The sequence below is a fragment of the Cebus imitator genome, unplaced genomic scaffold, assembly GCF_001604975.1.
Source record: "Cebus imitator isolate Cc_AM_T3 unplaced genomic scaffold, Cebus_imitator-1.0 Scaffold71, whole genome shotgun sequence".
Taxonomy (NCBI): domain Eukaryota; kingdom Metazoa; phylum Chordata; class Mammalia; order Primates; family Cebidae; genus Cebus; species Cebus imitator.
The window spans coordinates 3,795,164-3,807,363 of NW_016107386.1; the positions used below are offsets into that span (position 1 = coordinate 3,795,164).

The 12,200-nt window shown below is 48.2% G+C and overlaps 1 protein-coding gene across 3 annotated transcripts in view; it reads left to right on the forward strand.

Moving 5' to 3' along the window:
* Positions 1-11,689, forward strand: part of PKD2L1 (polycystin 2 like 1, transient receptor potential cation channel) — a 45,560-nt gene extending 33,871 nt beyond the window's left edge. For 2 of the 3 annotated variants that reach the window (XM_017531256.2, XM_017531257.2), the window contains exons 4-16: positions 449-702; positions 1,707-1,931; positions 2,102-2,330; positions 3,631-3,801; positions 4,754-4,935; positions 5,220-5,340; positions 6,375-6,473; positions 6,672-6,793; positions 8,355-8,481; positions 9,284-9,402; positions 9,666-9,789; positions 10,782-10,866; positions 11,358-11,440. In XM_017531256.2, coding sequence (XP_017386745.1) covers positions 449-702; positions 1,707-1,931; positions 2,102-2,330; positions 3,631-3,801; positions 4,754-4,935; positions 5,220-5,340; positions 6,375-6,473; positions 6,672-6,793; positions 8,355-8,481; positions 9,284-9,402; positions 9,666-9,789; positions 10,782-10,866; positions 11,358-11,440 — 1,941 coding nt within the window. Of the gene's footprint in view, positions 1-448; positions 703-1,706; positions 1,932-2,101; positions 2,331-3,630; positions 3,802-4,753; positions 4,936-5,219; positions 5,341-6,374; positions 6,474-6,671; positions 6,794-8,354; positions 8,482-9,283; positions 9,403-9,665; positions 9,790-10,781 lie in introns of all 3 variants that reach the window. The other variant, XM_037739531.1, reaches the window with a different exon arrangement.
* The last annotated feature ends 511 nt before the right edge of the window (positions 11,690-12,200 follow it).

Consider the following 12,200-nt stretch of genomic DNA (forward strand, 5'->3'; position numbering starts at 1 on the left):
AAAAAAAAAAAAAAAAGCAGGCCAGGCTCAGTGGCTCACACTTGTAATCCCAGTGCTTTGGGAGGCCAAGGTGGGCAAATCACCTGAGGTCAGGAGTTTAAGACCAGCCTGGGCAACACGGTGAAACCCCATCTCTACTAAAAACACAAAAATACAAAAATTAGCCAGGCATAGTGATGCACACCTGAAATCCCAGCTACTTAGGAGGCTGAGGCACAATAATCACTTGAACCTGGGAGGCAGAGGTTGCATTGAGCCGAAATTGTGCCACTGCATTCCAGCCTGGGTGACAGGGTGAGATTCTGTCCCCAAAATATTAAAAAAATAATAATTTTTTAAAAAGCAGACTGGAGACAAGCTGGGGAGTCAGAGGATGAGGGCAAAGGTCCTCCTAAGGGTAGGGGGCCAGGAGGAGGCTGGGTCAGGTTCGAGCCAGCTTGTGGTTCAGTTTGCCCAGGGCCCACTACTGGACAGTTTATATTGGACCAAATGGTACAACAACCAGAGCTTGGGCCATGGCTCCCACTCCTTCATCTACTATGAGAACCTGCTGCTGGGGGTCCCGAGGCTGCGACAGCTGAAGGTCCGCAATGACTCCTGTGTGGTGCATGAAGACTTCCGGGAGGACATTCTGAGCTGCTATGATGTCTACTCTCCAGACAAAGAAGAACAACTCCCCTTTGGGCCCCTCAATGGCACAGCGTGAGTGAGCCTGTCCTACCAATATCACAGTGCTTGCCCCTCTAAAGTTGATAACATTCCAAGGTGTGGGAACCACTTCCACTGAGGCTTAAAGAGCCCTGAGAACACTTTAGGGGACTTTAGGGGCCATATCCCTGAGTCCCAGCTATGACTGTTTGGGGATCTTGGTCTGTGTCACTCAGGAACAGAGAAGGTCGGTTAGCAAACACAACCATAGCCTCCGGACTTGTTCCCACAAGAGGTCATAGTCACACTTGTCCTACCTTGCGTATAGTCCTTCCAGAGAAAGCTTCCTTTCCTGCCTAGAAGTTGGTTAGGGGTATAGAGAATGGGTGAAATTGAAGAGCTCAACCCTTTGAGATTGATACGTGGAGCAGCAAGGGGTCAAGGATGGATGACGAATTAGGGAAGAAGGGGAAAAGGGTGGACAGGACAGGACAGAAAGGGGAGGAAATAATCACCCAGGATAGAAGGTTTAGTGGATAGAATGGAGAAACATGAGGTGAAGGAGCCTGAGGTGCAATCACAGAGCTGGAAGGATTTTTAAATTCTGGTCCAGCTGCTTCCCTCAGGGGGATTATTCAGGTTGGCCCAAAAGTGGGGTTTAGCTTTGTCATCCAAATTGTTGAGTGACATAGTGAAAAATCAGATTCACATTTGAGTTTCAGTTCTGTCATTTATAGCTGGATTATCTCAGAAATCTCTTTCACAGTTTCCTCTTCTGCAAAATGTGGATAATATTCACCATCTCTTCTCAAATGGTTGTTAGTCAAACAGAATAGTAGACAATACATTTGGAAATCAGGTCAGTCAGAGATCAGACTGAGTCAAAGGGTCAGGCTGAGTTAATGGGTTACACACATACACACACACACACACACACACACACACACACACACACACACACAATATGTAAACCTATAAAGCCCAGACAATGATAAAGCATTGTCATTGCCGTGGGAGATGAACTTTTGGGCTGGCTCAGCTGGCATTTTCTGTGGCAGGTGGACATACCACTCGCAGGATGAGCTGGGGGGCTCCTCCCACTGGGGCAGGCTCACAAGCTACAGCGGAGGTGGCTACTACCTGGACCTTCCAGGATCCCGACAGGCCAGTGCAGAGGCTCTCCGGGATCTTCAGGAGGGGCTGTGGCTGGACAGGGGCACTCGGGTGGTGTTCATCGACTTCTCAGTCTACAATGCCAACATCAATCTTTTCTGTGTTCTGAGGTCAGCCCCCTTTCCCTACTTCATCCCTCTGTCCATGGCTCCTGGTTCCAATCTCTCGTGAATAAGACCCTTGCTTAAACTCATACCCTGTGATGGGGGTGGAGAGGAGAGGAAGTGGGAGGAGTTGTCCCAGCCCAGGCTCCACTAGACATCTCCCTCTCACCCCATAGGCTGGTGGTGGAGTTTCCAGCTACAGGAGGTGCCATCCCATCCTGGCAAATCCGCACTGTCAAGCTGATCCGCTATGTCAGCAACTGGGACTTCTTTATCGTTGGCTGTGAGGTCGTCTTCTGCGTCTTCATCTTCTACTATGTGGTGGAAGAGATCCTGGAGCTCCACATTCACCGGCTTCACTACCTCAGAAGCATCTGGAACATCCTGGACCTGGTGGTCATCTTGGTGAGGGACAGATATCTTGGACTTGGGGCATTCTGGGAGGAGGAGGAGGATCCACCCTGATAGGGCCTCCAAGTTCTTCCTTTTGGAGCCCTAAGCCCTCCTTCTGACTTTCAGTCCAATCATCGTTTAGCAGCTCCCTAAGTGAAAGGGAGATATTCTCCTCTCTCAGCCCTTGGGAACCCTGTCTCTCACACCTCCTCTCCTCCTCACCTGTCATCTGAGCCCTGCTCTTTTTAAAAAAAAAAAAAAATGTACTGGCTAGGCACAGTGGCTCATGCCTGTAATCCCAGCACTTTGGGAGACCGAGGCGGGCAGATCACCTGAGGTTGGGAGTTCAAGACCAGCCTGACCAACATGGAGAAAGCTGGTCTCTACTAAAAATACAAAATTAGCCAGGCATGGTAGTACATGCCTGTAATTACAGCTACTTGGGAGGCTGAGGCAGGAGAATCGCTTGAACCTGGGAGGTGGAGGTTGAGGTGAGCCAAGATCTTGCCATTACACTCTAGCCAGGACAACAAGAGCAAAACTCCATCTCAAAAAAAAAAAAAAAGAAAAGTACTGTATTCTGTTCATCTCTTGTCTTTTTTTGTCTTTATGACCTGTTGTGTGGAAAGATTTGCCTTTTATTTTATTTTCTTTTTTTTTTTTTTTGACGGAGTTTCGCTCTTGTTACCCAGGCTGGAGTGCAATGGCGCGATCTCGGCTCACCGCAACCTCCGCCTCCTGGGTTCAAGCAATTCTCCTGCCTCAGCCTCCTGAGTAGCTGGGATTACAGGCACGCGCCACCATGCCCAGCTAATTTTTTGTAGTTTTAGTAGAGACGGGGTTTCACCATGTTGACCAGGATGGTCTCGATCTCTTGACCTTGTGATCCACCTGCCTCAGCCTCCCAAAGTGCTGGGATTACAGGCTTGAGCCACCGCGCCCGGCCTTGCCTTTTATTTTCTCTTCAAATATTCTGCTCCATCATCTTCATCTCCCTCTTATTAACAGGACCAAAGCTGGAAGTGGTGGGAATGGAAGGAAATGACTGGTTCCAGTTCCCTATGGCCCTTTACAATCTATATATTAATATTTACCACTAGCCCCAAAGCCTTCTCTCGGGCTTTAGAACACTTAAGATGCTCCCCAGTCATCCTACCCAGTTCCATTTGAACCTGAGACAGTGAACGACTCAGCAGGGAAGGCTTTTTTCCCACCTGTCTTACCTACCCTGGCTCTCCCTTGGGACTTTATCTTGGAACTTCCCTTGAGATCCCCTTGCCTTCTCTGACACCCCCATCACCCTGTGTGACAGCTCTCCATTGTGGCTGTGGGCTTCCACATATTCCGAACGCTCGAGGTGAATCGGCTGATGGGAAAGCTCCTGCAGCAGCCAAACACGTATGCAGACTTTGAGTTCCTCGCCTTCTGGCAGACACAGTACAACAACATGAATGCTGTCAACCTCTTCTTCGCCTGGATCAAGGTACCTGGGACTCCCCGCACCCAGCTTTGCTTCAAGGTGCTCGTTCTCCCTTCTTTTTCTTCCTCTTCTTTTCTTTTTTTTATTTGAGGAGTCTCCCACGCTGGAGTGTGCAGTGGCGTGATCTCAGCTCACTGCAACCTCCACCTCCTGGGTTCAAGTAATTCTTCTGCCTCAGCTTCCTGAGTAGCTGGGACTATAGGTGCTCAACACTATGCCCAGCTAATTTTTGTATTTTTAGTAGAGATGGGGTTTTACCATGTTGGCCAGGCTGGTCTCAAACTCCTGACCTCAAGTGATCCGCCCACCTCAGCCTCTCAAAGCGCTGGGATTACAGGCATGAGCCACCGAACCCGTCTATTTTTTTAAGAGGAGGTCTCAATCACCATGGCTGGAGTACAATGGCATGATCTCAGCTCACTGCAACCTCTGCCTCTCAGGTTCAAGCAATTCTCCTGCCTCAGCCTCCTGAGTAGCTGGGATCACAGGCATGCGCCACCACACCTGGCTAATCTTTTGTATTTTTGATAGAGATGGGTTTTCACCATGTTGGCAAGGCTGGTCTTGAACTCCTGACTTCAAGCGATCCACCCACCTTGGACTCCAAAAGTACTGGGATTACAGGAGTAAGCCACCATGCCTGGCCTTTTTTTTTTTTTTTTTTTTTTTTCCTTACTCTGTTGCCCAGACTGGAGTGCAGCGATGTAATCTCAGCTCACTGCAACCTCTGCCTCCCAGGTTCAAGTGATTCTTATGCCTCAGCCTCCCTAGTAGCTGGAATTACAGGCGCGTGCCACCACACCTGGCTAATTTTTATATCATTCTCCCTTCTTCAATATATGTCTCATTTTCTTTGGCTTGGCAACTCCTGTGGCCTTCATAGGCCCTTGGTGTGGACTTTTCAATGCTTTTCCCTTTTCCTTCTTCATCCCTTGGTTCAACATGGCCCTTCCAGATATTCAAGTATATCAGCTTCAACAAAACCATGACCCAGCTCTCCTCCACGCTGGCCCGCTGTGCCAAGGACATCCTGGGCTTCGCCGTCATGTTCTTCATTGTTTTCTTCGCCTATGCCCAACTCGGCTACCTGCTTTTCGGGACCCAAGTGGAAAACTTTAGCACTTTCATCAAGTGCATGTATGTGTCCTGTCCCCTTCATTCCTCCCTGGCCCCCACCCTCCAGCTCCATGGATGTATGTATCCTTGGAGAAGATGGGTACATGCATGTGGGTGCGTCTGCATTTAAAGTATCTGTGTGAGAGTCTCCAGAAGCCCTGCTGTGTGTGCTCAAATAATCTATGTGCCCTGCCCTGTCTCCATCAGATCGGGGTAGATGTGTGGCAAGGGGTCTGTCTGTGGTTAGGAAAGCGGGATGGGGGTGTTTATGAGGCTCTGGGTGAATCCCAGACCCGGTCTCTCAGTTTTACTCAGTTCCGCATAATCCTCGGGGACTTTGACTACAATGCTATCGACAATGCCAACCGCATCCTGGGACCTGCCTACTTTGTCACCTATGTCTTCTTCGTCTTCTTCGTGCTCCTGGTGAGGTTCTCTCTGAGGGGTGGGGATGTAGAGAGCCTGCAGGGTGGAGTTTTGGTCCCAGTATGTCCCTCACTCAGGACTGACAAGTTTCTCAAATCAGGGATGGAGAGTGGGTGGGGGCATATGTCTGCATCTTCTGAGAGCTGGTTACTGTAGTATAGCCAGCACGGTCAGTTTGCAGGTTTGCAGAGTACAAGGGAACCTGCAGACTCCCTCAGTAAAATCAAACCCTCATTCTCCAAGGATGGAAATGGGGAGAAAAGTGCCTCATGAGGAGCATTCGCTGCATCTGGAAGCTTCTATGACTGTCCTCCAAGACTCCCCTTCCTCTGGGGATCTCATGCTGATTTCTACTGCCACTACTTAGTAGCTCTCTCTCCCTGCCAACCATGAAAAATCTGGATTTTATTTATTTATTTACTTATATATTTTAGACAGAGTCTCACTCTGTCACCCAGGCAGGAGTGCAGTGGTGCAATCTCAGCTCACTGCAACCTCCCCGTCCTGAGCTCAAAGTATCCTCCTACCTCAGCTTCCTGTGTAGATAGGACCACTGGCATGGTCAGGAGCCACGACACCCAGCTAATTTTTGTATTTTTGAAGAGACAGGGTTTTGCTATGTTGCCCCGGTTGAGCTTGAACTCCTGGACTCAAGCAATCTGCCTGCCTCAGATCCCAAAGATTACAGGTGTAGGCCACTGTGCCCTGCTCTTGGATTTAATACTCACTAACAAGACCAGCAGTTTTCTTTATTTGATCAATGGATGGAGATGCAGATATGGATTGGGGGATAGATGGTAAAGAGAACACAATTGGACTCTTACCCTGAAAAGCTTCTAGTTTCAATGATTGGTGGGCCCTTATATTGGGTGGGCTCTGGGGACCTTGAGAAGCAGGAATTAGTGGGATGCAGAGCTGGGAATGAGATCACTGGCCCCTCTGGAACATGTGTCTTGGACATTAGTGGGGTCAGTGGGCTCAATCCTTCCAGTAGGTCTGGGGGTGAGGATCCAGGTCCCCACTTTATTCTCCAGAACATGTTCCTGGCCATCATCAATGACACATATTCAGAGGTCAAGGAGGAGCTGGCTGGACAGAAGGATGAGCTACAACTTTCTGACCTCCTGAAACAGGTGACTGCTCAGTCTCCTTGAGCTGCACATTTGCATCAGTGCCCCAATCTAAGGCTCTGTGTCCTGGTCTGTTCCTGACTGGTTGAGGTGCCTATGCCCTTCTGTGCCTTCAATTTATCCTTGGAAGCCTGGGTGGGGCTGGCGGCCAGGGATAAGTGAGCAGCCTGTGAGAACTTGTCTGTTTCCTTTCTCTTTCAGGGCTACAACAAGACCCTACTAAGACTGCGTCTGAGGAAGGAGAGGGTTTCAGATGTGCAGAAGGTCCTGCAGGGTGGAGAGCAGGAAATCCAGTTTGAGGATTTCACCAGCACCTTAAGGGAGTAAGCAGCCAGACACCCAACCTTCTCTAATACCAGTCTTTAAGCCTTCGACCCTCAACCATACTTCATTTGCCTATAAGCCTTTGGTCTTAGTTTAGGGGCCTCTGATCTTGACTTGCAGGCTTCTGATATTTGCCTGTAGGTCTTTGCTCCTGACCTTCAGAACTGTGCCCTTGGTTTAAAGGTCTCTGACAGTGGTCTATAACATCCTGGATCTTATTGAATGACTCTTAGGAACCAATGTAATAATTCCCGAATCATTGAATGCACACACCACTCCCACAAAACTCTGATTTTTGTTCTTTGCTTCCCCACAAACATTTATCTGTTCCTTTAACCATTCACTCCCTGATTCCCAAACATATTAATACACATTGAACAAATACGTTGTGAGCACCAGCTGTGGTGCTCACAACGTATTTGTTCAATGTGTATTAATATGTTTGTCTATTACTCGGTACCAGGCACTGAGTAATAGACAACATTTTTTCTTTTGAGACAGAGTCTTGCCTGTTGCCTAGGCTAGAGTGCAGTGGTACAACCTCAGCTCGCTACAACCTCAGCTTCCCCGGGTCAAGCGATTCTCATGCCTCAGCTTCCTGAGTAGCTGGGACTACAGTCATGTGCCACCACGCCCAGCTAATGTTTGTATTTTTAGTAAAGATGTGATTTTTCCATGTTGGCCAGGCTGGTCTCAGATTCCTGACCTCAAGTGATCTACTCGCCTCAGCAACCCAAAGTGCTGGGATCAGGAGACAATATAATTAAATGAGACAAAGTCTTTCTTTTCTAAGAGCTCATAGACCTATAAGCAAATAATCTGAATCACAGAATAAACTCAACAGAAGTGACTAGGAGTAGAGGGTGATTAATTCTATCTCTAAGCTTAAGAGAAGGCTTCTTGGGAGAGGTAATGTCTAAATAGGGTATTGGGGGATGAATTGCTTACAAGTGGACAAGCAGAGGAAAGTTGTTCCAAGAAGAGATAAAAGCACATACAAAGGCATTGAGGTCTGAAACCAAGCACCATACACAGGAGGAATAAGTAGTTGAGCATTGCTAAGGTATTAAATAAAAGGGTGGGGGTAGGGGTGGTCATAGCAGGAGATGAGGTCAGAGAAACAGGCAAGGGCTGCACTGGGAAAGGCCACACTACCACTCTGTCCAAAGAATAGGGTACCAGAAGGGATTTCAAGAAGGGACATATTTAGACCTGCATATTAGAAAGGTTAATTACTCTAGTTGTGTTATGGAGGATGGATTTCAGGGATAGGGAGTGAAGGGGAAGCTGGGGGATAGCAGGTTATTTAGAGGCAAATAGATTTTGCAATAATCCCTATAGGAGGTCATGAGGCCATGAACTTAGTGAGCAGGAGTCAGGAAAGGAAGAAGAAATAGAACCAAGTGTTTTATTGGGAGTAAGATTGCTAGACTTTGGAGAAACTTCTTTCCCAGAAAGCAGAACTTTTGCCAGAGTCAAGCAAAAGAGTGAGGAAGTCCATAATTGAGAGGTCACAGCCACAGCTGGGCAGAAATCATTTCATCATCCTGTTTTCCTCAGACTGGGACACGCAGAGCATGAAATCACTGAACTCACGGCCACCTTCACCAAGTTTGACAGAGATGGGAATCGTATTCTGGATGAGAAGGAACAGGAACAAATGCGACGGGACCTGGAGGAAGAGAGGGTGAGCCGGACTAATGGGTGGAGAGGCAGTGTAAGGAAATAGGTCACCTTCCCCTTCCCCCTTCTCCCTTTCCCCAACACATCTAGAACACAAACCCAACCTGAAAACTCTCCCATAGACAGATGGTAAAGAACTCTCTAGAATCGTAGTTCTCAAACTGCTGCATGTTAGAATACCCTGGGGGGGCCTTTAAAAATCTTCATACTCAGGACACACACTCTAGACCAATTAAACCACAGTCTCTGGTATGAAGCCAGACATCGGTACTTTTTAAAACTCCCTAGGTGATTCCAATATATAGCCAAGGTTGAGAACCATGCTCTAAAACACAGGCTTAGGGAAAAATGACCCATTGCCTAAGAATCCCTGATAATTCCCTCGGAGGATTTGCCCTCTCCTGGGAATTTTCAAACTTGGGTTCCTGGCTGTCACTACTCCACCTGCTCCATCCCTATCCAGTGTAGACCAAAAAAAGTCAAAGACAGGGTGACAACAGCCTAGAAAGTGCCAAGAATGCTGGTAGTGTTCCTCCTCTGCTAAAATGAGTTGGCATCTAGTGAACACCTCATCTGCCAAGGCTTCAAGGATCTTGTGTTTTCTTTGAGAGGTGACTCTCCTCTGGAGGTTGGTTCAGCACCACCACCCTGACCCTATTGTCTCCAGAGTCTGGGAGGGAAGGGGAATAGCAAGAACTAGAACCCGAGGCTTGGTTCTGAGATCCTGGTAAAGCGGGGTGATAGAACAGGAGCTGATGGCTTCCCAGAGTTATCTCCTCTCCTCTAACGTCTGACTTCCTGAGCAGGTGGCCCTCAACACTGAGATTGAGAACCTGGGCCGATCCATCGTGAGCAGCCCACAAGGCGAGTTGGGCGCAGAGGCTGCCAGAGCAGGAGGCTGGATTTCAGAAGAAGAATTCTACATGTATGTGCAGCCAAGAAGGGCTGGCTCAAGGCTGACAACACTTCTATTATGATATCCTATCTTGTACTTTTTCCCACAACTTTCCAATTCTCTGTCCTACCCCAAGGAGAACCTCTGCTCCCCTTTAATTCTGCCTACAAGGCTGGGTCTTCTCTTCTTTGTTCCAATCCAGACACATGCCCTTCTGTGAACCGTGCCTCTTTAGATGCCCAGCCTCCAAACACATATTTCTGCTCCATTCGTCTCTCTCAAACCCTACGCAGGCTCACAAGGAGAGTTCTGCAGCTGGAGACTGTCCTGGAAGGAGTCGTGTCCCAGGTTGATGCTGTAGGCTCCAAGCTGAAAATGCTGGAGAGGAAGGGGTGGCTGGCTCCCTCTCCAGGTGTGGTGAGTGGCCCTTCACCTGGTCCTCCTAGTTCCTCATCAGCTGAACTCTGCTGTCTTTTCCACTCAGTGGGTGGCGCAAGAACATTTTTGAAAGCCCTATGTTTTTAGGCTCCTGGGGAAACAAGTTCACAGCTGTCAATTTATCAGCAGAGATGGGTCATGGAGATAAGGCCTGGAAGCTGCTTGCCCTGGCCTGAGGGCTGCCTTGGCCACTATGAGATGATCTGTGTCAGGCTGGTTGGGCTGCTATAATAAATTATTATAGACTGGGTGGCTTATAAGCAACAAAAGTGTGTTTCTCATAGTTTGGGAGGCTGGGAAGTCTAAGATCAAGGTGCTAGTAGAATTGGTATCTGTTGAGGGCCCACTCCCTGATTCACAGACAGCTGTCTTCTTGCTGTGCCCTTTCATGGTAGAAGGGGTAAGGGAAGTCTATTTTATTTTTTATTTTTATTTATTTATTTATTTTTGAGACAGAGTTTTACTCTTGTTGCCCAGGTTGGAGTGAAATGGCGTGATCTCAGTTCACTGCAACCTCTGTCTCACAGAGTCAAGTGATTCTCCTGCCTCAGTCTCCTGAGTAGCTGGAATTATAGGCATGTGCCACCAAGCCCAGCTAATTTTGTATTTTTAGTAGAGATGGGGTTTCTCCACGTTGGCCAGGCTAGTCTCGAACTGCCAACCTCAGATGATCCACCTGCCTCGGTCTCCCAAAGTGCTGGGATTACAGGCGTGAGCCACCATGCCCGGCGGAAGTCTCTTTTATAAGGGCACTAAACCCATTCATATGGGCTACATACTCACTATCTAATCACCTCCCAAAGGCCCCACCTCCTAATACTATCATATTGGAGGTTACAATTTCAACAGAAGAGTTTGGGAGACACAAACAGTCTGTAGCAGTCTGAGTGCTCTGGAATCAGATACAGAGAAAAGAAAAGTGGTACACAAACTATTTCTTCAAATGACTTGTCCCTTTCTTCTTCTAACAGGAGGAACAAGCCCTTTGGAAGCACCTGCAGCCAGCTCCAGCTGTGACTCCAGACCCCTTGGGAGTCCATCGTGGGCAGGAGAGTGGTGAGGGAGGAGGCCTAAAGCATCGAACAGCAGTCCCCTCTCCCTCTGCCTCCCCAGAGCCCCCCCCACCACATCCGCTGCACTTCTAGGACAACAGGTCCCATCATGGCTGCTGCTGAGCCCCACCCTGCATCTGGCCTTTTCAGCCAGTGGTTCTGTGTGTGGTGGCCATCATGCTTAGGCTTGTGACTCAGTGTTTCTATGTGTCGCCACATAGCTCTGTGAAATAACATCTTCCACTGGTCCTTTTACCCCCTGTGCACTTAGCTCTGTCTGTTAAAAAAAAAAAAAAAAAAGTTAATAACACAGGATAAAGGGAGGGAGGGTAATGACTCTCCCTAAGCATCTGGATAGCCATAGTTTGTGAAAAAGGGCAGAAAACAAGAAAGTAAGCAATGTCTAGATGTCTTCCTTCTTCCTAGTGAATCTTATCCTTTGTGCATCTCGAGATCTGCTGCTAGCACCCATGGGTTTTTTGTTTTCCCTTATAGAGGTTCCCTATAAAAGAGAAGAGGAAGGCTTAGAGGAGAGGAGACTCCCACATGGTGAGATTCCAGTGTTGCAGAGGACTTAAGAGTGAGGCACTCCTAGAGCAAAGTCTGTGAAGGCTCTTCTGCAGGAGGCTGCCTCCTGGTTCACTGAACCTGGGAACTGAGGGGGCTTTAACCAGGAGATTAAAATGGAGCCTGAAGGGAATCAGGCAAGGAAATGACCTCAGGATTTGGAGATCTTTGAATTAATATGTGGTGGGTCCTGACATTATTCTTCTGTAAGACCATGTGGGTTTCCATGGTGGCTATCAATAAAACTCCTTAGGAAAACTAGGACTTTGCATTTGCTTCTGGGATTACAGAGGGAAGAAAGGCCGAAACTGTGGGCCATCCATGTGCCTGGGCTGGAGCAGGTTCATGCTCTCTAGGAGGTATGGAGTAGGGGCAGTGATGTGAAGGAGCTGGGCCACCACAGGAGTCCTGAAATAACAACTTCTAGCCCAGTGTGGTAGCTCACACTTGTAATCCCAGCACTTTGGCATTACAACTTGAGGCCAGAAGTTGAAGACAAGCCTGGTCAAAATGCTGAAACCCCATCTCCACTAAAAATGCAAATAAATTAGCCAGGCATGGTGGCGCGTGCCTGTAATACCAGCTCCTTGGGAGGCTGAGGTACGAGAATCCCTTGGACTCAGGAGGTGGAGGTTGCAGTGAGCTAAGCCGAGATTGTGCTACCGTACTCATGCCTCGGAGACAGAGCAAGACTGTTTTTTTTGTTTTTTGTTTTTTGTTTTTTTTTTTTGAGACGGAGTTTCACTCTTGTTACCCAGGCTGGAGTGCAAT